The 26334-nt window shown below is 29.9% G+C and overlaps 2 protein-coding genes and 1 pseudogene across 2 annotated transcripts; 2 read left to right on the forward strand and 1 right to left on the reverse strand.

Annotated features, from left to right (window-relative positions):
• Positions 1 to 11185: 11185 nt before the first annotated feature.
• LOC114398928 (uncharacterized acetyltransferase At3g50280-like) lies at positions 11186 to 13051 on the forward strand. Its single transcript, XM_028361018.1, has one exon. It carries the CDS (start codon positions 11312 to 11314, stop codon positions 12746 to 12748), a length of 1437 nt encoding a protein of 478 aa, XP_028216819.1. The 5' UTR covers positions 11186 to 11311; the 3' UTR covers positions 12749 to 13051.
• An 8096-nt stretch (positions 13052 to 21147) lies between these two features.
• Positions 21148 to 21762, forward strand: LOC114371960 (annotated as a pseudogene).
• Positions 21763 to 24311: 2549 nt separating this feature from the next.
• Positions 24312 to 25747, reverse strand: LOC114371966 (WUSCHEL-related homeobox 5-like). Its single transcript, XM_028329320.1, has 2 exons — positions 25295 to 25747; positions 24312 to 24872 (listed from the first exon to the last, which is right to left on the reverse strand). Exons 1-2 carry the CDS (start codon positions 25617 to 25619, stop codon positions 24664 to 24666), a joined length of 534 nt encoding a protein of 177 aa, XP_028185121.1. The 5' UTR covers positions 25620 to 25747; the 3' UTR covers positions 24312 to 24663.
• Between the last annotated feature and the right edge of the window lie 587 nt (positions 25748 to 26334).

Below are 26334 nucleotides of genomic sequence, written 5' to 3' on the forward strand. Positions count from 1 at the left end.
TTAAAAAAATACTTTACTACTATACGTGGCTCCCTAACATTAGTTACTAGTTAACATTGTCTTACTAAAAAAACAAGTATTAAATTTTTTATATAACTACTACTTTCATTTGAAACAAAAACGTTTATTTTTTTACTTTTTATCTATATCCAATTATAAATTGTCATCCGTTTGTTATCTTGTCCATGGTAGAAAATTCCTTTAATGTTTTCATTTTTATTATTAGCTAGGTTTATCTAATTAAAGATGTGCCGCAACAAATTAAAATCATGATGAATTTATTATAAAAGCAATTACTTGATGCTTTCAAAAATTATGATGAATTCAACTCACCACCAATTCAAACATTAACAGATACTCAAGTTAAATTTTAATATAGATTCTCGAAGTGAAATTCTCCTAATTAGAGAACAATATTATAAAAAAAAATACTGTATCAAAAATGTCATTTTGAAATTTCATTTTGGCAATTATTAATTGAGACCTGACAACAATGTGGTGGCATAAGCAGCACTCCATACAATAAAAGCTAGTGATAAATTAAGGGAAAAGGGATTTGAACTTGCAAGGTGGGAAGGTGCAGCAGTGACATTGCCAAAGTGAAGTGAATGATGTTACAACCATATTGATATCAGAAAAGCAGAATCGAATTCCCTCCCCCTGGCCTTGTAACGTTCCATATTCTGAAGCTTTTTTACCCATCCCTTCTGGATGTGTTTGTTGTGATAAATGCTCTATCACCTTAGAAAGATTAATAAAAAAATTATATAAATATATTTAATGTCTATTCCTTTCTTCTATTAATTAATGCGCTGCCGACATGAGTCGGGATGAGGATAACTGGGCACTTGGAGTTGAGAGTTGAGACTAAGACACAGAAATACAAAAGGGGGAGGAACCCTCGATTTGCAGTATTACTTTCTCTTCTGCTCTGCAATCAATGTGTTGGGAAGACTTTTTAATTGTGTTCTTACCTCGCGTAATCGGAGTATATAAATTAAGAGTCTGCACGTTTTGAATGTGAAGTTTGTTTTGATCAATTCCGTCAAAGTTCAGAAAATTCATCAAATAAGAGTGTAACACTAATTATATTTCCAGTAATACATGCATTAACAAGTGATAAAACACATTGTACTACTGTAATTTTGTTTAAACATTGGGTGGTGCGTTAAGACAGTTAGTCCTTTCTTTGGCAACTGATGAATTTAGGCGTCTTACGTCAATTAATTAATCCCATACAGTATTTGATTTAAACTTATACTATTATGTATGAAATGTAGGACTAAATTTAGTAAAGTAACTTTTAACTTATTTTGATTTTCCTTTATAAAAAACTTATTTTGGTTTTTTGCACTTAAAATAATACTAGTACGTACTAAAGATTTATGTACTTTTCAATTACCTAAATGCATCTTGGGATTTAATTTTTATGTTTTTTTTTTAGTTTGAAAAAATTCAGAATAAATATTTTAGAATTAAATGTTTGGTAGTAATATAATAAAGGTTAATTTAAGGAAGAACGTTAAAGAGAAATGAATGTTATCCGTGCTTTTAATTGTTACAATATAAAGTCACATTTCTGTTGATTTCATTTCAACAGTCACTAACACATAATCTACAAATAGTATTTCTATATATAAAAAAAAAAGATTGTGTTTTTTTAAAATGAGAAGTATAAATTGGATTTTTATATGATTAGCCACAGATCAATGTTCCTATTGAAATTAGTTAACTTCCACAAATATTAATTTAATCATAAAAATTAAAAAGTCCTAAATTTTATTCTTATTGTCGTTTCTGTGAACATGATAATAATAATAATAAAATACACTAATTAAATAATAGTACTACGTAGTATTTCATTTTCAGATCCATTTATATGTACGGAAGTTAAAACCACCATTAACCACCTTTCAAAGAACAATATTTAATCTTATCAGCACTTTAAATTAAATCAACTATCTTATAATAAGCTTTATGCTTTTCAACTTTAGATTGTGAGTTTTAAAAAATAGAAAAATAAAATCATCAACACGAAAAAAAAAAGATATTTTACAATATGTTATGCATTCTGTAAAAAAAAACATGGTATGCAAATTAATTAACTTAAAATAGCCAGTTTTATTACTTATCATTAGGATTGTAATTGGATCTAGTTAAGTGGGAGTTATCGAAGCTTAAGATAGCTTAATTAATTTGTGAAATAATTTTTTTTTAAAGTTTGAGTTAATTTATTTAGACCTAAATACTTTTTGATCTCTTAAATTTGAGCTAAGGTTGGTTTTGACCCCTCTTAAAATATTTTCTTAAGTCCACATAATTTTGAAATTACCTGGTTTTGCGCCCTTTTTTTTTATCATTTTAGCTCCTGATCGTGATAAAGACCAAAAGTGAGCTATTTTCTAAATTCGAAAGACTAAAACAATTACTTTTAAATTTGAGAAAACAAAAATAAATTTGGCCCAATTTGAGAACTTAAAAGATATTTAAGTCAGAAAAATATGTCATTTATAAAAAAAATTCATTTATAAAAAAAATTCATTTATTAAGCATGTTCTTGATATATTTTTAAGGTTATTAATATTTAGTAGACTTTTTATTTTATTTTAAAAGATGTAACAAAGTAAGGAAAGAAGTAAATAACACATGAACATGAAAGTATGTAATTCTATTTTTAGATGAAACTACAATTTATTAAATATGCCATTTTTAATATTTGTCGAAAGTAGTATTTTTTTATATTTAAGAGATTCATTGTTTTTTTAAGGTAAGATTTATTGTTAAATTTATAAAATTTCAAACTTATTTATTTATTTAATTAATCTAAAACCAAACCTAAAAAATATTAATTTAAGAAAACAAAAATTGCATTGATTAAGTATTTAAGAAGCCGAATTTTAAATAGTTTAAATAATTTACGAATTTACACCCCCGTACTTTTTTTTACGTACGTACACCCCACTGGTAATTAATTATAAATCAAAATATACTATCTGACCTCAATATAGTTAAAATAAGTTGAAGTGTGATCTGATCATTAACCGAAAAATAAATTAGTATAGTACTTCAAGAATTTGAACCAGCTCTGATAAGTTTAGGTCAAATCAAGTTATAAGAATGTAGTTAGGTTTGACCAATTTCAGTTAGCCGCTATTGAATCAAATCTTTCTCATAATTACAATAACCCTAATAATAATAATAATAATAATAATAATAATAATAATAATAAATTATTATTACTATTATTATTTGTTATGCAAGTACCAATATCTAATATAAATATGTGCTGTTAAGAAAACAATATAGATGATGTTAAGTGACTTATGAAAATAAAATAGTTGATATACTCAATTTGCTAACATGTTTTTTTACCCTCAAAATTAAGTGCATTTGCACATTAAAAATTTATTTGGAAATTCGTTTTTATAAAAAAATTAAGTTATTTTTACAAATTCAGTTTGATGAAATAAGATTAAGCATGTAGATTAATTGACACAACTTACGTAACCTTAATAAATAATTTTAAGTTATAATCTTAAACATGTAACTAAGAGGAATAAAAAAAATACTCATGATAATCATATTCAATTCAAACAATATTTTCTTCTAGTAGATACTTGTGTTCTCTTAAGAGGGATAAAAAACACATATGTAATAAGTAATGACTAAAATATTGTCCTCATAGAAAATTTAAAAGACAGATTCAACTGTTAAGCGGACAAAATTATTGCCCTTAGCATCTTTTCTGGCCGAGACTTAAAAAATACACTTCTATTAGTTGAGTTGTGTCGAGAACTTATTAGCTAGTGTCAAATCTAAAAATAAACTAAATTTATATCGTGACAATCATTAAGTAGTTAATAACAACAAATTAATTCATATTTTCTCCAGAGACAAAGATTATACGTTGGATTCACCTAAAAAAAAATCATACGTTGTGTTAAAACTTAACAGGCTACGTTCATCTCCCCCCTAGCCGAGGCCCAGCTGCCAAACCCCCGCCTATAGAAAAATAATAAAATACTGATGCATAATTGTGACAAATGTTAGCAACATATTATTTAATATATTTTTTTAATACTTTCTCATGTCATATTTAATAAAAAAAATTCTTAATTTTATAATTTTTAATAATTTAGAATCAGAAAATATGATAAAAAAAATAGCTAGTTAAAAAGTGTTATTATTAAAATGTTGTTGGTCATTTTGATTGATGTTGGTTTGAATTTTTTATTTAGAGGAATGAGTTTAAGTGTTATGAATAAATTAAATATGATAATAAGAAAAGATTTTACCTATCAAGTTTTGACTAAGATTAGTTAATGAAAAAATCAAGTACATAATTTTTTTAAAAAAAAGCGAGTTTATAATACTCTTCCAAATTATTGATCATTTCGCATCTGTGTATGTACACTGTTGTTAGTAGAAGACAATTGCATCCGAGGCAACATGCATAATGCATGCATTTGGAGGGTACATGCGTGGTTGATCTTATCTCCTTGTCATGACACGACGAAATATGTTTCTTCGTGAGAAGACATGCACAATAATAATTTTAACGAGGGCTACACATTGTGCGTTCTCAAGCCATTTTTAAGACTTTTGAACACTATGTACCTGCAGCTGCAGCAGTAGGTGACCATAAATGACCAAGTTCAAGTCCTGCACACATATTCATCATTAGTATCATGATTTTAAATTGCTATCACAATTACAGTGACAAAATGTGACTAATGTGATTGCAATTACAGTGACAAAATGTGACTAATGTGATTGCAATTACAGTTGCATTATGGTGAGTCAAAATAACTTGATATTGCAATTATAATTACAATTATGGAATGTTATTTAAAATCATGAGCATGAACCATGGAAAATGGCCATAGCATATCACAGGTACGTAGTAATCCACGCCAAACACAGACGGAAGAATATTATGTGTATTGCAGTAGTTGAACTTGCATTCGCTCCATTAATCCAACCTATTCGATAAAAGAACTCAACAACATCATCATTGTGACAACTACCGCAAAAAAGGGGGAGAGAAACCAACTACTCTCTCGTTCCTATTTATGGATAATATTCTGTCATTCTATTCATCACACAACAACTACTAGCTAGGCAGAGAGAAGTCTATACGTTTTTCTTTCTAAAACCAAGGTTACTGCTTGCTGTTGTTCTTCCAAGTAAAATAAATGAAGCTATGAAACAAAATAGAAGAAATAAAAATGAAAAGAAATATTCCACCCAAAATAAAACAAGAATCCACATGCCCATCCTCAATAGTTAGAAGAAAACCTTTGATCTCACTTTTAAATTTCTTAACTTAGGAGCAGTTTAGTGGTCAAATATAAGACAGGATATAGTTTTTTTTTTATCAGCTACCCAAACCCATTTACACAATTATAAAGCAAAACATAAAAATCTTTGCAAGTCCCTTTGAGTGTTAGTCTATAGTCCACCCAACTGTACAGTAAAATCTGTAATAAAAACTATATATGTCCCTAAAACACTTAATTGTCACCAATATAGAATTAACTCCCCCATCATATCCGGCCCTCATCCATATATGTTACCATGAAGTAACCTACCAACAGCCAATTCCTGTTACACAGAAAGCCAATTCATTAACATCTGAATGCAAACTACTTATTGTATCTTAATCTACTTTTTCATAAGCTAATACGAAAATAATTATGTTAGTTGTCACGTTAACATGTAAGTGTTACATAATTTTAAGAAATTGATGATATAATAAAACAGATATAAAAGGACCTGATCATTGTTTACATAAATAAATTTTAGACCTAATTAGTAAAATAAAAAATGAAAAAAAAATCAAAATTACTCATTTTAATTTTTTAAAATAAGTTTTTGTCATAATTTAGCTTTTTTTTAATTATGTGGTTAGTCATATATAATTAAACTTTTCAAGTGGTATAGTGCTTTTTTTTATTCATAAAAAATAATTTTGATAGCAATGACCAATTAATCAGTTAGATCCCTTGCCAGTGATGCAGTAAATTGAGCATAATTGAAATGATAGTGAAGTAAATTGTAATGATTTCAAATAAAACTCTTATACGACTCCCATGGCCCAGTTATTTGGTTATCTGAACCTTTCTTTGCCCTCAGAAATGGGAATCTTCTCGAAACAAGCCACATTAAAGGGACGTCAACTCACAGTTGGAGGTTGGGGAGAGGGGTTATTTTTATTTTTATGGTACAGAGGGAGGGGAGATTACACTATTCATTATGCAAATGCTACTACAATTGCTTAAATATGAATTGTGATGCAGAACACTCACACTCGGCCAGCACCTTCATTAATGAACCTAAACTCATTATTAAGCTAATAGTAGTTTGATGTGTAAACTATTATAGTTGCTTCTGGTGTCGACTATTTTTGACGTATGCCGTCACTTGGAGTCATTATTTTATTAACTAAATATTGTTGCAATTTGATAGTCAACATCACACAGGCAGAAGGTGCATGAATTAATTACCGGCCAAAGCTTTGTTAATTTGTTCTATAGCACAAAGATTCGACGGTTCATGTCATTTGCCAACTGGCCATTTCTATTTACTCCGTTGTATTTTTAATACTTTTTATTATTTTAGATACAAATAAAAAATTTCCTAAAATATAAGAATGGTTCTTAACTTATTTGTAAATTAGTTCAATAATTTTTAAAAAATTTAAAATAATTCCTTATTTGTTTAATTAATCACATGTTAGTCCTTTAAAAAAATTTATGTATAAAGACAAAAATAGTATTTCGAATTTTTATATATGTTTTGTTTTTTTAATTAATTTAATTTATGCATTTCCTTTTTTAAGGAAATCCTATATATTTCCTTATAATTTCACTAGATAACATTTTAATAAAAATAGACAGTAATAAGTAAATTAAAATAATCATAGACTAACCCATTAGAGTTGACTTAAATAAAATAGGAGGTTTGGATTATTTATACGAGGTTATAATAAGTTCTTAAGTGCTGCAATTGTATGTATAAAAAATAATCATACACAGATAACATGTTTGTTTATTATATTTAAAAGTAATAATCATTTATATTTTATTTTATTAAAAAATATCAAAAAGTAAATAATTATTTTTTAAAATAAATTAAACTAAACACGGATTGAAGCTTGTTAATAAGTAAGCAAATATATTTTAATTTCTATCAAATATTCTTTAAAGTCTTAATTGTACATTTTTGTCACTAAACTGTTATAATTTTATAAATTTTATCACCGGAGTTTAATTTTTACAATCACACTATTTAATATTCTTAAATTTTACCACCTTGTTAAGTCCTCGTCAAATGTCAAATTGGAAGGATGATAAAATTTGAGAAAATTGATTAGTAAAATGATAAAATTTGTGAATTTATAAAAGATTATAGTGAAATATGCAATTAAGCTTTAATTAGAATTTTTTTTTAAATTAAAATATTGCAATTCTTTAGTTAATTATATAATTGTGTTGTGTGTATTCCAACGGAGCATCTTCAATGTCACCTCGCACATCTATTTTATTTGACATTTGACAAAAATTTAACAGAACGGTAACATTTGAAAAAAAAAACGAATAGTAGGATTTTACAATTTGTGCAAAATAAACTACAATGATAAATTATAAAATTACAAAATTTTGGTGATAAAATATAAAATTAAGTCTTTTTAAATTAAAAATAATCAATAGATAATTTTTTTAAAATTTTCATCAAATATTTTTTAAAGCGACTAATTCAAAATAAGTAAAATATTATAGGAATTAAGACTAGAAAAATAAATATATTAAAAGGACTGAATAAAAAAACAAAGACTAAAATCAAAATAATATATTTTTTAAGGAAAAAACCAAAATATATTTTAATGACCAAAATACTAATGCACTAAATTTTGGTAATTTGAAAGAAAAAAAAAATCTCACATCCTGATCCTGAGGAGCTGAAGAAGAAGTGTAATAATTCCTAGGCAGAATAGCACTGTCACACACCTGGCAACTGTCAAGTTCACTGTCACACATAGAACCCAGAGAAGCTACATGGTTGGCCCTGAACTGTGAGCCACGCGGCTGATTCCAAGGTACATTGTAATAAGAGGATCTCAGAATTTGGACTGTCCACAGTGGCAGAACACATTATGCCACTCTGCAATGTCAAGCCAATCCTCCTCATCGCCAGTATATTTTTAATCATAATTATAATATACTATGTTTAGTCAAACAATTAACTATACCACACTCCAAAATGTGCTACGAGCTAACTTATCTAGTAATAAATCTCTTCACATATAAATATACTAATAATATATATTCACAATCTTTAAATATACAGCGGATTTTGTAATGACAATCTTCACCATATGGCATATAGTAATATGATATTATGAATGCCAACACAAACCGACAAATCAGAAATGGCGGTTGTGGAGATTCTGAGTAGTTGGTTTAACTATAATTTTTTAGCAACCTAAGTTTCAATATTGAAATGAAGATCAACATAAAATAATGTTCAAGTAGCCGTAACAATACTGGATCCATATATGAAACAGTTCAGGATTAGCTAAACAGTTGAGATCCTAAGGAGCCGACCTTTTTCGGATTCAGGAAATCACAGCACACATACAGAACACAAATAGTCGGCGCTCCTTAGCTAAACACTTCAATATTATTTTTCAGATTTTTATTTTATTTTATGAAATATTACTATTAAGATTTGGAATATTTAATCTCATACAAACTAGCTAATTACAGTTTTTTTATATGTTGATAATAGTTTAGGTTTTTCATTTTAGTAATGACATGTAAAGTTTATTTTTAGCAACGGTAATTTAAAATTAAAATTACTTCCATTTTAAATATTATGATGAATAAATATTAAAAACTTTTTTTTTAGGAATATAAGAAGATAATCTGGAGTTTCTTTTGATAAAACAACTTTAAGTCTTACCTTATAGCATATTTATGTAATGTAAGGATCAAGATTACCTTGTCTAACAGTTGTATTTCTTATTTTATAATATTCACATTGAGAATACAACTTATAACCTCGTGTATATTATTAAAACTTTAGTACTACAATGAACCTAAAAGGTTAATTATACTGTATATATTGTTTGGTACTTATCAAAAGAAACATGTTTGGTTTATAAAAAATGTTTTCGAAGACTAATTTCATCTCTTACGCGAGCAACGCTTGGAAGATGTATATCTTGTGAAGTATAAATAATCAATTTTAACTTTGACAAATGCTAGAAAATTGAAGAAAAAAAACAACTAATTGCCCACTACGAAGAGATAAAACTATTGACTCTTACTCAAATTAGAATTGGTTGTCCTAATCAAAATTCTTAAATAATATGTTTAATTTATCTTGAAGAACAGCCGAACAAGTTATTCTTTTTCTTTTCTTTTTCAGCCTAGAACTTATTTATTTCGAAAGATTAAAAAAACACATGGATTGAAGTGATATTTTGGAATGATTTAAAACAGAGATTGAATAAGAAGACAAATCGGATCAGATATTGCACGGCATATATTTGCATTGTGTCCTTGAAGGCAGACCACCCACCATAGGGCCTGCGATACTCCTGGGATTTTAAGAAAAATCTTGAAGATCCATAGTAATCTCCAAATTTGCATCACATCTTTTATTTCTTGGATTTTGGATACTTGTTTTGCTTTTTACATAACATATCTAAGTCAAGTACGTCCTCGTTTCCCTTTTTTTCCGGCCATATGTGTCCCCATTTTCCACCAAGACCCCAAACCACATCTCTCTTCTCTAATCAAGTTCATTCAACCTTCCCTTAAATAATTTCCACCCCGAGACAATCCCACGTGTCTCTGCATTTTGCTTGCCAACAACACCCTCCTCCTCCAAGTGTCAAGAGGTTTTTATGCTTACTATTATGATTATTTAATCCATGATAAAAATCCCCCAACATGCTTGTCAATTTATTCAGAACTTAAATAATTTTGAAGTCCTTATTTCAAACCATATCTCCAAAGATAACATCAATGGATATCAGTTCTTCTTTTATTCATTACAAGTTTAGTGTGTCTTTCAACTAACTAGCTCTTTAATGGTTTAATAAAATCTTAAGAGATTAAAAATTCATAAAAATATTTTAAAACTCAATCTTAGAAATAGTCTTTATTTATTTATTAAGTGCTAGTATCCTTCCAAGGCAAAAAGGAGAAGCATAGGAAAAATAGACAAATTCTAACACTCGTCCTATTTGAACCAACCCGCGAATCACAATTCTAAACATTATATCCACACAAATCCCCTGTTTTCCGTTACCCATCAGAATCACATCATACAAACCAAGCAAAAGATTCCCATACTCACATGAATTTCACTGCGCTATAGTCGTCTCTATTGAACCGACACCAAATTGCTACAATCACGAGCTAGTTCTCCGTCCTTTTATATCGTGCACCTCACCCTTTTGGATTTCTTCCACTATACAAATCGTGATTTCACCTGGATTTTTTTTCGATGGGAGAGAAAATTAAGGTTTTACAAATGGATAAAAGAGTATGAGGGGGCCAGAGGGGAAGAGGGTGACGGAGAAAGAGTGTGGGGAAAAAAGGTTTTTTATTTTACAACTTTCTCCATTATATATACTATAAAAATAATTGTCCATTATATCTCAATTAAATAGTCAAAAATTCTATTAAGAAATAGTTAATTATATTTTAATCGTTAATTTTACTTTTAGTCCTTAAATATAATTTTCAACATACTTTTAATGATTAATGTTATATATTATTATATTTGTTTTAATTCATAATTGTTTTTTTAATTTTTGAAGTCTTATTATAATATATTATGTTGTGTGACGATAAAAAAAGATAAAAATTAAATTATATTCTATCTTTAAATAAAACAAAATTTAAAATTTGATAAATTAATTTAATAAAAATATATTGATATTTTGATCCAATAAAAATTTATTAATATTTTGATATAATTTATTCAGGTAATTATTTTTATAATATTTTCATCTATTTTATAAAAAAAATATTATTTATCCTAAATAAAATAAAGATGACAATGAGGACCGAGTTTTGCAGCGTCAGCAAAAATAAATGCATGCATCTGTGCTTCCTCTCACAAAAAAAAAATAAAGAAGAGAGCTTTTGCTGCCCTATATATACGGGACACTCCCACCTCACCTCACTCCACACTTACCCAATTAGGCACACCAGAAGCAGGCCAGAGAAAGAAAGAAAGAAAGAAAAGACAAAAAAATCTGTTTTATCCAATTTTGCTTCATCAACTACCAAAAATGCCTTCTCCTGTACCCACCTTGCTCTCCAAATGCACCGTCTTCCCAGACCAAAAGTCCACTCTCGGAAACCTCAAACTCTCCGTTTCGGACCTTCCCATGTTGTCCTGCCACTACATCCAAAAGGGATGCCTCTTCACCCACCCCAATCTCCCACTCCACTCTTTGATCCCTCTCCTTAAATCCTCACTCTCTCGCACTCTTTCTCTCTTTCCACCTCTCGCCGGCCGTTTAATCACCGATTCCGACAGTTACGTCTATATCGCTTGCAACGACGCCGGCGTCGATTTCATTCACGCCAATGCCACTGCCCTTCGCATCTGTGACTTACTCTCCCAACTCGATGTTCCTGAATCTTTTAAGGAATTCTTCGCCTTCGATAGGAAAGTCAGCTACACCGGTCACTTCTCTCCGATTCTCGCCGTTCAGGTCACCGAACTCGCCGACGGCGTTTTCATCGGCTGCGCCGTCAATCACGCCGTCACCGACGGCACCTCCTTCTGGAATTTCTTCAACACCTTCGCTCAGCTCTCTAGAGGAGCCAGCAACTGCATCCGCAATATACCGGATTTCCACCGCGAGTCGGTTCTCATCTCCGACGCCGTTCTCCGTTTGCCGGAGGGTGGTCCTCAGGTCACGTTCGACGCCAACGCGCCTCTGCGCGAGAGAATATTCAGCTTCAGCCGCGAAGCGATTCAGAAACTCAAAGCCATAGCGAACAACCGCCGGTGGCCGGAAAACAACAACTTCGCCGGCGAGTTGTTACGGAAGAAAAGCAACGATAATCTACTAAAGGAGAACAAGGCGACGACAATTCTTGAGAACTGGTTCAAGGTGAATTCAAATTCGATTTCGAAACCGCAAACAGTGGAAATTTCGTCGTTTCAATCAGTGTGCGCGCTTCTGTGGCGCGGGGTGACGCGAGCGAGGAAATTTCCTTCGTCCAAAACGACGACGTTTAGAATGGCGGTTAACTGTCGCCACCGGTTAGAACCCAAACTGGAAGCGTATTACTTCGGGAACGCGATTCAGAGCGTGCCTACTTATGCTTCCGCGGGTGAGGTGTTATCCAGGGATCTACGGTGGTGCGCGGAGCAGCTGAACAAAAACGTGAAGGCGCACGACGACACTATGGTGCGGCGCTTCGTAGAGGATTGGGAGCGCAACCCGAGGTGCTTCCCACTTGGGAACCCTGACGGTGCATCCATCACAATGGGTAGTTCTCCGAGGTTTCCAATGTACGATAACAATTTCGGGTGGGGAAGACCACTCGCGGTGCGAAGCGGAAGAGCGAACAAATTTGACGGTAAGATCTCAGCGTTTCCCGGAAGAGATGGAACAGGGACCGTTGATTTGGAGGTTGTTCTAGCGCCCGAAACCATGGAGGCGCTAGAGTCTGATCCCGAATTCATGAAATATGCAACGTGTCAATTATGACACGTGTCGAGCTATGGTGCATCCAGCGTATTATAACTACTTGCTCGCATGGTCACGTCATGCTCGTGTTCTGTTCGGACGGTGGGGATGACTTTATTCGGGAGTGGGGGCTGTATCATTGTGACATAGTCTTATTTTTTTTTTTTTAGCGTTTCTATCTGTACTTTTTTTTATAATTTTAATTTGAGTATGATGTTTTTCACCTTATGAAATGTTTTCCTTTTCGTTTCTCTTCGAGCATGGGATTCGTGATAGAGTTTTCAGAGACAGTTGTAATAAAAATTATATAATTAATATCACCAATTAACTTGGACTTTTAATATTAAAAAAATCTCACAATTCGGTTTACAACATTGACATGATTACTTTGATTCTTTATAGTATAATAAAACGTGTACCAATCAATTTAAATCTGGAACGTTAATGCAAGTTAAGAGTTATTAAAAATGAAGATGAAAACAAATTAATGTATAGTGTGAATCTTGAAGACTAAAATTGAAGAAGAGTCGTTTCGTTGGATTGGAGCCAAGCATTGAAAAAAAAAACGTGGGATTGGATCAAGTACTGACTGCCGTACTGGATTGTGAGTTGAATAAAGGCACGTTAGAGTCCTTTTAGAGACTTGACTGTTGAATTGAAGTGTGTATTTTTTACGGACAGCTGAATGTAGCGCTTTTATTTTGACTCTATCCAACCCTACCATACATACCACTTGATTAAATGCACTCGATGTCAATATCTAGATGATTTATATCAACCAAATTCAGATGTACAAAGTTTTCGGACACAGAACAAGTTGCTCCACTTTCCCTAATAAATGAAATTTGTAGACAGTGCCGTCACGTTGGAATATTGGATTGTTTTTCGTTGACTTTGATTTGGGACAAGTTAAATAGGAAAAGGCCAAAAGAGACCCCAGCATAAAACACAGCAAGGGACAACAGTCCCGACAATCTAAAACTGAGATGGATTGGACGAAAAGAGAGAGAGAATTAATGGATGTAATAAGAAAAGTAAAATTAGAGATAAATAAGTGAATAAATAGTTACTTTTATTCTATCTAATTCATTTATAAATATGTCTGAAAATATAAAATTTAGTCCTTGAAAGTATAAAAAGTGCGACAAGTATGTCATGCCGTTAATTTTGATTCGTCACCGTTAATAAAATAGTCTACGTGATATAGAGGGACAAATTTGTCAGTGAAATGATTGTCAACGTAGATTGGCAGTATAGGAGCATATTTGTCATAATATTTTTTTAAACTTTTTATCTTTCCATCTCGCTAATAAATGCGTCCCTAAAAGATGAAAATGCATAATTTAGTCTCTGAAAGTATAAAAAGTACAACAAATATATCCGAATATTAATAATAAATTGTAACTAATTATTATTATTATTATTATGTATTTATAATTTACTGCTCCTATTCGTTTAGTACTTACGCAATATATTATTTAAATTTTCTTTTAATATATATATTTTTATTATTTTGATTTCCTTGTCAAACCTTAATCTTTGCTATTAAAATTTTTTATCTTATATTTTATAATTTTATCAAATGTCTACTAAATTTCTCACTTTTAATCTTTAAAATTATTCCATACACAATTCTAACTTAAGTGTCATCATATTTATATTGAAAATAATATGTCGAGAATTTTGAGTAGAAAAAATACAACCGGCCGCGGGACCAAATTTATTTATTTATTTATTTTTAAAAAAGAATTTAATCAACTATTTTTATAAAAAAAAATCTCACAAAATTTAAACTAGATAAAGCTAAAGTGGAATTATAAGTTTTTTTTTCTTAATCAATAATATATATATATATATATATCTCAAATATGAAAGAATTCCTTGGATAAACCTTATGTGTTTCTATTCGAGACAACACTTATTATACATAGTATGAATTAAATGAAAATAGTTACTAACAAATAAAGAACCCAAATAAATTTAAATAAAAAATACAATAATGTTCAAACTAATACAGAGGTTAACTTAAAAAAAACAAAAAAAAAACTAATCGAGAGGTTTATTCTTTACCTTTGGGACGTAGTGTTGTATCTCTCGCTGATTTTGGGACTGCAGCGACCTTGCATTCCATTTGACATACTGTGACAGAATGCTTAATAAAGATTAATAATTAATTGAAGAAATAAAAAATTTCAAGAAATAAAAGACTTTCATTTTTTTAAATGGTAACTCAATTTTTTTATATCATAAAACTAGAGAATTATATTTTATTTTGGAAAATAAGTAGTTATATTGATTAATAAAAAAAACTAATTAACAACTTGACAGATGAATAAATAGATAGATAATCAAAATATAAAAGTTCAAATCTTAAGTTGTATTTTACTATTTTTTAATTCATTTGTCATAGATTCTCTCCTATACAATTTATTATTAACGTCCGGATATATTTGTCATATTTCTTATACTTTCGAGAACTAAATTTTACATTTTTATCTTTCAGGGACATATTTATCAGCGGAGTGGGAAGACGAAAAGTCAAAAAAATATTATGACAAATATGCTCCTATGTTGACAATCCACATTGGCAATTATTTGCATGACAAATTAGTCTCTCCGTGTCACGTAGATTATTTTATTAACGGTGACGAAATAAAGTTAACGGCATAACATATTTGTCGACTTGTCGTACTTTTTATACTTTCAGGGACTAAATTCTTTATTTTTATCTTTTAATGATGTATTTGTCAGCGAATTAAACATTAAGAGATAAAAGTGACTATTTATCCTAAATAGGTGAATATTTATGATTTCAACGGGGACAAACTGTTGTTGTAGCTGTCTAGGATTACGAATTATGGTTTGATCTTTGACACATAAAGTTCAATTAATCCCAAATAATTTTAGCTTGAACGTGTGAATTCACATTCTTCTTGTGTGAGGCACAAATCAAAGAATAAAGTCATATAAAACAGGTAAAAGTAAATTAATTATCTATTATTAACAGGTATTAAATTAGTTTAAAAATTCTAAATTAATTAATTAAAAATATTATCCTTTCGAAATCACTGACATCAAACGTGGAAAATAAATCAGATAATAAAAATGATAATATGGAGTTAGAACGAAAAGAAGGTTAATTGTTAGTTGGAAGAAAAATCAGACAAGCATAAAAACATGAATTCATCAGCGTAAAATAAGCTTAGGCTAATCTTATGACATTATTCGGCTGGCAACAATTTTTCATTTTGTCAAAGTACCAACAATTTTCTTTTTTGACAAATCATGCAGCAAGAGGGACATTTTGTCCATGAAGTTTGTCCTGGACAACAGCATGATGACAATTACACAACTGCAAGAGTTACCTGTAGGTATTTTTGTTTGATTTTGGTGAAAAGAAGTGGAAACAGAAATGATATGATCGTAGAGAAATAAAATAAAATAAAAGTTTTGACCTAATTGTATTTTTAATCCTTTTAATTAAAATTATTTTTAATTAAGATTTTTTAAGAACTAACTTATAAGTGCCATGATAAAAATATAACAAACAAGGTATATTATCATATTTAATTTATATTTTATGAGTTGATAGGATAACATAAACTTATTTTATTTACTTATCTTACATATTCATTAATTTGAAAAAGTTATCCTACATGGGGAAGTACATTATGAACAAATAATATAAAATAAAATAAAAATTATTTCTTCAACCTTTATTTTATATTATTTAATTTATTTTTCAACTTGTATAAATATTTACTATAATTAATTTTTATTTTTGTCAAAAACTTGGTGGACATCCCTTATGATCACTATCACCATATTATCATTAGTGCAAGTGTTATTATATAGGATCATTGTGATTGTGACCATTACGGTTTCCAACACCACAATTATCACCCTATTATTAGTAGTCTTGCTTTTGCAATTACAAATACCACATTGTTATTATTCTAATTATTATTACCATCATTTACAGTTTATTATCATTATCACGTTCTATCACAATCATCATACTTTATTATTATTTTTCTTGTTGTCAATCCCCTAAATTATATCATTATTGTAATTGATATTCCTATTACTACCACTACTTTTTGTAAGGGTAATGTTTTCCTTGACATACAACATATATATAATTATATTACTATAAATTAAAGTAACTATCCTTATCTAATATAAGCCTAATAAATCAAAATAGGGATACAAGCTTATCTTGTTTCTATTCTTTAATATTTTATCTTGTTATCCAATATATTCCATCATGATCACCAAATGAACTCATTTTTAATTGGTTTATTTTGTGAAATTGAGTAAAAATGATAATTTAAAGGTGTATAAAAAAAGCGTTAGAAAGAAAAAAATCAACTATAGAATCAAGTTTTTTTAATTTTAATTTTCAATCAGGGATACTTAATTGACTTGAAAAACTTGAGAAATCAATTTACTCTTAATTGGTCAATAGATAAAAAAATGGGTAACAACTTCTTTCTCTTTAATTGGAGGAAAAATATTTAATATAATTATACTTTTTTGTATTTAATTAAATAAGAGAATAAAAACAGTTTTTTTTCTTGTTTATTTTTATCTCAACAATAGAAGTGATTTGGTGACGAAAGAGTGGTTAATTCAATTAATACATGCATGTCTTCCTTAAGCAAGTCGTGAATTCGAATTTTCTATACATAAAAAACTATTAGAAGAGTTAATTTAATTATATTGTAGTTCCTCTGAATAATAAGGTTTAGTGCAACACTTTCGAAACAAAATGGCCTATAATACGAATTGGCTCTGAATCCCAAATGTAGAACAGTTCATAGCAGGTCCATTTTATCTTCATCATAATGCAAATATTCTTAACTTCAATAAAATTAACTTCTGTGAAGAATATTCATAGTCCTCGATCAAAAGAAGACCAATAAAAGAGAATTACGGATGCAATAGGTTCACATCAAATATCTATTACTAGTATGCAGTAAAAAAAATAAAATAATATTTCATCCATCTTTAATTATAAGATCTTTTAATTAATTCAATTAATTATATTATAATCTTAAAATTATTCTTTTCTTATCTCTCTCTCCACTTAATTATTCTTAATGAAAGTTTGGAGAGAAAAAATTAAATAAAAATATATAAGAAAAAAATTATTAATACATCTATAAATATATATATATAGAGAGAGACAAATGAAAGTATTTATTATTATTGTAATAAATAATTAAATAGCAATGTACAATTCAACTTGCTTCCCTAAACTCTAATCCCCCACATGTCTAGTACACTAGGGCAATGCTAGTGCATGCGCATGCCGGCATACAAATTTTCGACACTCACTGTCAGTCCACAAATATTATTCGTAGAACGCATTAGGTTTTTGGAATTTGGTGGTATCTCACACGATGTGGTAACTGCTCGTACAATGAACCTTGTGGGTTCATGGAATGAAAAATGATGAATGGTCCACGCTGCATTACTTTTATTAACATTTGCAGTAGTCTGCCAATGCAGTTTTCAATTCTCATACCGCAAATTTAAACCCCAAACGTATCTTCCAACAAGGGTCAATATCATTTCACACAGGAATTTCCATTATTGACACGGTCATAGCACAATAACTGTAGTGATCAATTGCAACTAATTCTCATGTGCTAATAATAATATATAGCTGTTTGCACCGGCCAGGCTAGTCTTCACCAACCTTTGTTGCAAAACGAGTTTGTTCAACCACATTTAAAGCCAAAAGAAACTTTTGGGGATAGGGAGTTTGTCTTCTTCCCAAGTTAAAGTACGTATGCAACAAATTTAATAAAAGTCGTCTATGATGTTAGGGATATTTTATAATGTTATTCAAAATAAAAAAAAGGGGGATATTTTATAATGAAAAGGGAGAAAAAAAGATTTTGAAGAGGGGAAGAGGATGAAGGTATATTTTTACCAAACTCTTTTAACGAAGTGATAATTATATAACTTGAGGAAAAAGATATTCCAATAACCGTTGTGAGCTAAAAGATATTTCTCTAAAATGGGAGGAAATGAATTTTGTAACGCTGGAGCTAAGAAATATTTATCAAGTAGCAATACTGTAAGAATATTAATGAAAGTACAAAAGGATGAAAAAAATATAAAAAAAAAAATCTAATTTGTGAATGATAATTAATAATATCGTAATACATGTCTGTGAACATTTTATTTTTAATAACCAATCATCAATGGTGTGACCATTATATACGCTAAAAGTCAACACTTTAAGGTCGGCCAATCACCCCAAGTCATTTTTCACTTCGCCCCTGATCAATGATATTCCATTATATGTATAATAAACTTTTTAAAGATAATTTTATAGTATTTTACTAGATCTTTAGATCAATAAATTCCAATTAATTATATAAGAGTTTTTTTTTTTACTTAATTGCAAATTTTACTATTTATGTTTTCAATTTTGTGCATTTTATCACTACAAATGAAATATTGATGATTTTAACTTTTGACATCGATCGTAACTATAATTGATTTAGTAAAGTTATTTTTTACATCTGTTATAATCACTATTGAAGTAGAAAGTCATTTTTTTACATTGATTATAACTATAATTGATACACAAAAATCTAAAAAAATTAATTTTTATATAGTTTTGTTATCAACGTGATGGTAAAATACATAAAAATTAAAAATTTAGATGATAAAATTTATGAAATATTGAAAGTTGGATAATAAAATTCGTGAAAATAATTGAATGAAAAAATATATAAAATTATTTAAGTTAGATGGTAAAATTTGTAAAATAAAACTTGAGTAGTAAAATTTGAGAAATAATGAAAGTTTGGTGGTAAAATTTGTAATTAAACCCCTTTTTAGTGTAATTTTATAATATAAAAGACTTTTAAATTAAAAATAAGTAAAAAAATTATATTTGAATATTTTTTATGAAAAATTAAAAATATATACAAATTTTTATTTTAATGATTTTTGTATACTTTTGAAATAAAAATAGATATTTAGATCCAATGATCATTCTATATTGATAATTCATATGCACCCTAACATTGTAGCTAACACCGAAAACTATAATTGAACTGAAAGGAAGATTAAAGTCATTTTCTTTAGTTGATTTTATAGTTGAAGTTAAATTGATTTATTTAATGTACCGAAACAAGTTGATTTTTTTATGTCATTAAATTTTTTTTCGTTGTATTTTTTGTGCCATAAAATCACTTTCTTACCTATCTCTAGTTTTTTTGTCAAAAGATCGTTCTCATTATCCTCGTTCATTTTTTCTCTCATTATCTTCATGTTTTAAGTTGGACCCTAAACAAGCCATTATCCCAGTAATACCCCTTTTGTACTGTTTCTTTCATTTCCTTTATTGTCATATTTCATTTTTGGTTTAGCTATGTGATTCTCTCGATCATATTAAAATGTCATGATTTTGGGCTTTGTCGAAATACAAGTTTTATCACCGCTGTGGCGTTTTGCAAAGGCAGGAGGGAACCTCAGGCCTGGTCCATCGTAGCTAAGGCCTAAGGGGAACTTAAGAAAACCTTAAGTCTTTTACTTTCGGCTCTACTCTTTTGCTTCTTGCATTTCCCAATTATAGGGGTGCAGGAAGTAAAACACAACCTTTAATTGTAAATATTGGGCCTTCTTATGAATGATCAACAAGGATTGTTATTCTCACAACTGTTTTGAAAAGTTCACCCACAACCTTTTAATGACTTTTTTTTACCAAAATACCCTTGACAGAATATTGTGAAATTACACCCCTAACAACACAACAGAAATAATTGTCCGTTGTATATGTTATGTATTTCAATAAGATCTTGTTGAGGAAACAAATAAAAAATGTTTCCATCTAGGGTATCTTGGTAAAAAAAAAGTATATTTAAAGGCTTGGGTGAACTTAGTATCTGTGGAAGTTAGATTACCAATTCCCGTGATCAATACTGCATGAAGTCATTAAGAGGTCTATGCCAAGCCCTTATTAGAGAAAATTGGGCTTTCTTACGTATGAAGCACTACTGAACTCTTGCCTTTATTTGTTATTATAAGACAAAAAAAAGAGGGTCTGTATTTTTTTGTACAAAAATAGTTTTATTTTATAGGATGATTATATTTTTCAGATTATTATAGACACTATATTTAATTTTAGTTTTGAGAAAAAATATTGGAAAGTTATTATTTGTTTTAAATAATAAATACAATTAATATTTTTCCAAAAATCATGATTTCACCAAAGCAAGTCTTCAAAATATCCGATAAAAATGCTATTTTGTTAAAGAAATCAAACAAACAAAATGAAAACCCTAAAAAGAAATATATGAAATATCTTTGTAATTAAAATATGCAGATTGTCTATAATTTAATTTATGAATATTTCAATTAATGTCTTAAATGAAATTTGGGGAAATGATGCTTGACATGTTGCCACTTTTGGGGAAATGATGCTTGACATGTTGCCACAAGATCTTGCCTTTACTGTTTTGGTTCCGTCCGAGGATGCTTTCAAGCGAGATCTGCGTCTGTCGGTGAATGATAGTTTCAAACCGGACAAGTTCAATGATACCTATGCGATTGTGAGTCGTATATTGGGGTTTTCAGCTGTTCCTGGGACACTTTCTTTGGCTAATGTGCAATTGGGTGAGCTTGTGAACTATGATTCCTCATCTGGGTTTCCCTTGTACTTCTCAAAAGATATCAATGGAATGCTTGTTGTTAATAGGATTTGATCAGAAATAGTAGATGTTAGGAAGAAGGAGATTCTTGTCCATGTCATGGATGGGGTTATTATGGATGCTGAATTTGAGGAATCGATTTTAGCTGAGGATGATACAGAGGAGGATTGAATTTACTGTAATCGGGTTTTGCCCTTTGATTTTGGCTTCATATTTTGTTGTATTCAACATAGGCATAGTCTTTATTATACACTTGTACATGTTACAATGCATTTCTTTTCATTTTTCTTTGTTAGTTAGAAGTATACAAGTATAAGGTTTTCATTTTCTCACAACAGATATTGAAATATAGTTTACTTACTGCAGCTTTTGTTATGTTCCCGGTCCAGTACAATCAATCTCAGTTCTTTAATATAGTTCCGATATTAGAAATTTCATTGTTACGCTAGAACTAAATAAATGGCTACATAATAAGTACGTACTATTTGTGAGGGCGATGTTTAAAGACATATAAACCACAGTAATGATTTTACAGTATGTTTAACTTGATAAGTTATCTCATCTAGCAATGTCCTGGATACAAAACTTGTATTTAATTGAAGGTAATTCCAAACAAATAATCCCATATTATTATATATGAATTGACAGAAGCTCATGAAAGTGGAGAAACACCACTGTGAAATCCTTAAGGAGGACTAAATTGATTTTCACTCTGAAGTTTCTGAAGTTGTTACTTCCATAATATAATAAATAGCGCTGAAGTTAAAACCAAAATCAGCAAACAACAGTAACAAACAATGGCAGCATGATTCAGTTAGTGTATCTCACCTTGTTAACAAGTTGTGGAGTGCAATTACACTACTAATGAGAGACGATAGTTACTTTACCAGCATATAATATCATTCATTTTCACTATACAACTAGGACAAAGGATCAATACCCTAGAAAGGAAACTGCAGAAGACTATAACATTCACACTTAACATTAAATTCACATTCTAAACGTGCGAAAGCCCTTGATCAGATTAGTGAAATTAAGATTTGGTAGCAGGTTGAATAATACATCCTAAGTAAATAAAACATGAGATCATGAAAGACTATAGTGGAATAAACCTGCTAAAAAAAACTGAAGAAAGCAGCTTGTTTTGTTAAAGAAACTCTAATAAAGAAAGAAAAATCGTATCATTTAAAAAAAAACCAGTTACTAATGTGAAATATAGATTTAAAACCCTTTGCTAAATTTAAACCAAGTGATGTGGATCAGAAAAAAACAATTCAACCTAAATTCCAGGACCATTTGATAACAGCCAAATAACCAACTTGTAGATGGTTCGTGACCTCATGGCTTAAGGGGAAGCTTTCCATCAATGACAAGATCAGGGTAACTTCTTAAGTCTTGCATCCAAACCATTCAAGGCTGTGAGTTTTGCACTTTACCTACATAAAACAAAGTACATTGTCAGCATTTGTACAGGAAGAATCATCTTAGACACTCACCTAAAAAAGACAGGGCAAGACAACAAAACCAAAATCTAATAGAAAGGAATTGCATCCAATTTGGATAAACTTCTCAACAAGCCCTTAGGAGAGAAAATAAGAAAGTAAAAATTAATCAAACTTCTCCCATTATAAGTTAAATTTCAACATATGCACCTCACCTTTTTTATTTCATGTAACTGGTCTAAAAGTTGAGGTGTATAATTTTATTTTAACTTATGGGTGAAATTTGATTAATTTTACCTTCCTATTTCTTCTCCCATGAGTGTTTATTAATAAATTTATCCATCCAAACAAGGTCAGTATATAACACGAAGAAGTATGAACAAAAGTACCTCTGTAGCCGGGGCCTAATGGTAACATTTTAGAGAGGTTTTCATGGTACCTATTTTTTCAATGATAATTCCTGCATATAGAGTATCGGTGTGAGGACATAGAAAAAAGAGTAATGCTAGGATTCTTTATTTTTAAATAAGCTGTTGAAAGTTATATAGTGATAAACTTATCAAAAGCAAAAACTGACCATCACACGAGTTTGCATGATTTCGCTTGAATATAACTAGTAGTAAGATATAATTTGCTTGCCAAGCTTGGATTTCTATACCTCTGCATTAATGGAGTATCAAGTATTAACTAAGATTAATGCTCAAGTTGATCAGTCAAGTTATACTCAGTACTCAGTATTAGTAAAATTAGATTACGTTCAAGTGCGCAGGAAGCAGTGGTGATGTCAATAATGTAGCTGTCAAGAGTGAACCATTGATTTGGGCTTGTGATTATTAATATATCATATCATTACTCTAAACTATCCTTTTGTGACTCCTGATATGTTGGAATGTTATGATGTCTGATTAAGGTAGAGTTGGTTTCAGACATCAAATCTAAATCTATCCAAGACGTATGCTAAACATGCTAGAAAGAAAGGAAAAAAAATGGATTAAAGTATATACGTACTTGGATTCAATCTTTAGACACAACAATGTTATATATTAAATCCATACTGATTTAAGTTTTATTACCATTGAATTCTAGTCAACTGATTATTTCATATTTGCTTAATAATTCTCCCTTGCACGTGACTTGCTAGCTTCCAGCATACATGCGTGTATGAGTAATACCACTGGTCTTCATAATCATCCAAGTCCCTCTCAGAAACAAAATTAGGATTAATTTGATGATAACGATGAATGACATCCCCAACTTGGTTGAATATAATACCTTCTTTGTGAAGTGTATATATATTTTTTCATGTGTTGTAAATGTGGTTCATGATATTCAAAGATGGAATCAGACCCGAGGTATGACTACGACCCATTTGTACTCGTTGAACAGTAAAGTACACTAATGTTATTATAATTTATGCATTCCAAGGTGAGACATCTCATGAGAGGAAAGAAAGTAGAACCCAAGGCATCCGTCATAATATTCTATTAGTACTATCCAAGTATAATCCAACAGAATATACTCAGCGAGATAAAGCCAAAATGAAGGAACATGAAGGAGAATGTCTAGGCATTTATAATATTTTAGATGGAACTAAAACTGATCACTAGGTAAACTAAATATACTTCTCAAAAAAAGAAAAGGTAAACTAAATATCAATCTGATAAGCTACATCTTTTTTTAATTAAACGGTCCATGATGATACATCCCTAAATGTTTTCTTTTTATGCTAAACCTAAGTTCACCCAGTAACAAGAATGAATTTATTAAAACAAAATCTTCTCCCCCCACACCACCACCACAGAAAAGATTGAGACTTCTTTTACAGAAAGCTCAAGCGCAGGTCTAATGGTGGGTGCTCCATTTGTTCACCCATCGTGTATGAAAACATTGTATTATTATTATCCCGACATTCACTTGCACGCAACCTCAACTTCTCTGGTTCAGATTCACCAAAGGAATTTAAGGGAAAGAGTTGAAGAGTCTCAATCACCCTATCTGGCTTTGAAACTTGGTACATCTCAGCAAGACCTGCGATAAGGAAAAGTATCAAAAAACATATTCCATAGATACTCAAAAGCTAGTTAACAATGTTGCTCTTCCTAATTCCTACGTAGATAAACTTCTTTCTAAGCATTTATAAGATAAGAAAATAAAAACAAAAAATGATATAGTCTTCTCTGGTAAGCTTAAAATCAACTATTATACTTAACTTTTATAATAGAAATTCTCTGGTCCAACTTTTTGTCAAGACTAAAAGTGTTTTTGAGAAGTTTTTTTATTAGAAAAAACTCTATATTTTCAATATAAAAAAATTCTCAAAAACAATTAAGACTTGAATCGTATAAACGGATGTTAAATTATATGAGAAGTTTAATTCATTTTATTATTATTATTATTTATTGTAAATAGTTATGAAAAAGTATATTGGAACGAAGATATATATTACTTACTTTGTGTAGAAGGTGCATTTTGTCTACAAATGAGATCCTTGTGATCATCAAAGGAGAGCTTACGGTTCTTCTGTCTTTCCCGAGCCTTATGGTTCTGAAACCAATAGAAGACATTCTTGCTCTCTATCTTGCCATAAAAGCTAAGCTGAGTGGAGATCTTTTGAATCTGGTCAGTGCTTGGGGTTCGGAGCCCTGATCTGAAGAGTTCAGTTAGAAGTTTAACCTGTTCAGTGGTGGGATTCCAACGCCCACACTTGGTGCCACTTTTGCCACGGACACTTCCTGATGATGATCTAATGCAAAAGCCTGACAAGCCCTCGTCCATGTTTTGCTTCTGATCCTCAAAACTTTATTAGTTCTCAGATTGTCTGAACCATAAAGATCCCAGTCCGTGTGCATATATATAATGCCCTGACTCAATATTCTAATGCCAAAATCTTTGTCCTTTTTTTTGTATTTTTTTCTTCTTGTATTGCTTTTGCGGGGATCACAGATCTTACAATAGTCGTTCTGTCTGCTTTGAATTTAGGGAATGTGAGGGACCATTAGACTAGTTTTTTAAATGGGGCATATAACTTAGGTGCCATTTTTTGAAACATTTTTATTAATTTTTTTGGTAATTAAACTCTATTAGAAAATATGATTTACCTGATAGTAGAGTTTTTTCTCTCAATTACTGTTTTTTTTTCTATTTAAAAAGTTCAAACTTAAAATTTACTCGGGGAATTTAAGTTAAATTTCATTCAGATCGACTAACCACGTTATGATAAACTAAGTGTTGGTATTTTATAACTACTTTTGTTAATAAAAACACAAAATACTTAATTATATTTTTTAGCAATAAATTACTGTTATAATTTTTTTGTTATAACCAAAATATAAAATTAAAATACCTGTAAAATATATAGCATTAAATCTCTTTTTTCATTACATGTGGATTTGATCTATTTCATTTAGAATGGTATTTTTTCATCCTAATAAAGAAATAGAAAGTCATGAGCAAAAACAGCCATTGTTCAACGTTTCGGTCTTGGGGCAGC

The sequence above is a fragment of the Glycine soja genome, chromosome 2, assembly GCF_004193775.1.
Source record: "Glycine soja cultivar W05 chromosome 2, ASM419377v2, whole genome shotgun sequence".
Lineage (NCBI taxonomy): Eukaryota > Viridiplantae > Streptophyta > Magnoliopsida > Fabales > Fabaceae > Glycine > Glycine soja.

What these genes read in the sequence shown, in the direction of transcription:
- LOC114398928 (XM_028361018.1), top strand. Translation starts at nt 11,312, where the DNA reads ATGCCTTCTCCTGTACCCACCTTGCTCTCCAAATGCACCGTCTTCCCA.
- LOC114371966 (XM_028329320.1), bottom strand. Translation starts at nt 25,619, where the DNA reads ATGGACGAGGGCTTGTCAGGCTTTTGCATTAGATCATCATCAGGAAGT. An exon ending in AAATGCACCTTCTACACAAA is followed by an intron (nt 24,873 to 25,294) that starts GTAAGTAATATA and finishes TCCTTATCGCAG; the next exon opens with GTCTTGCTGAGATGTACCAA.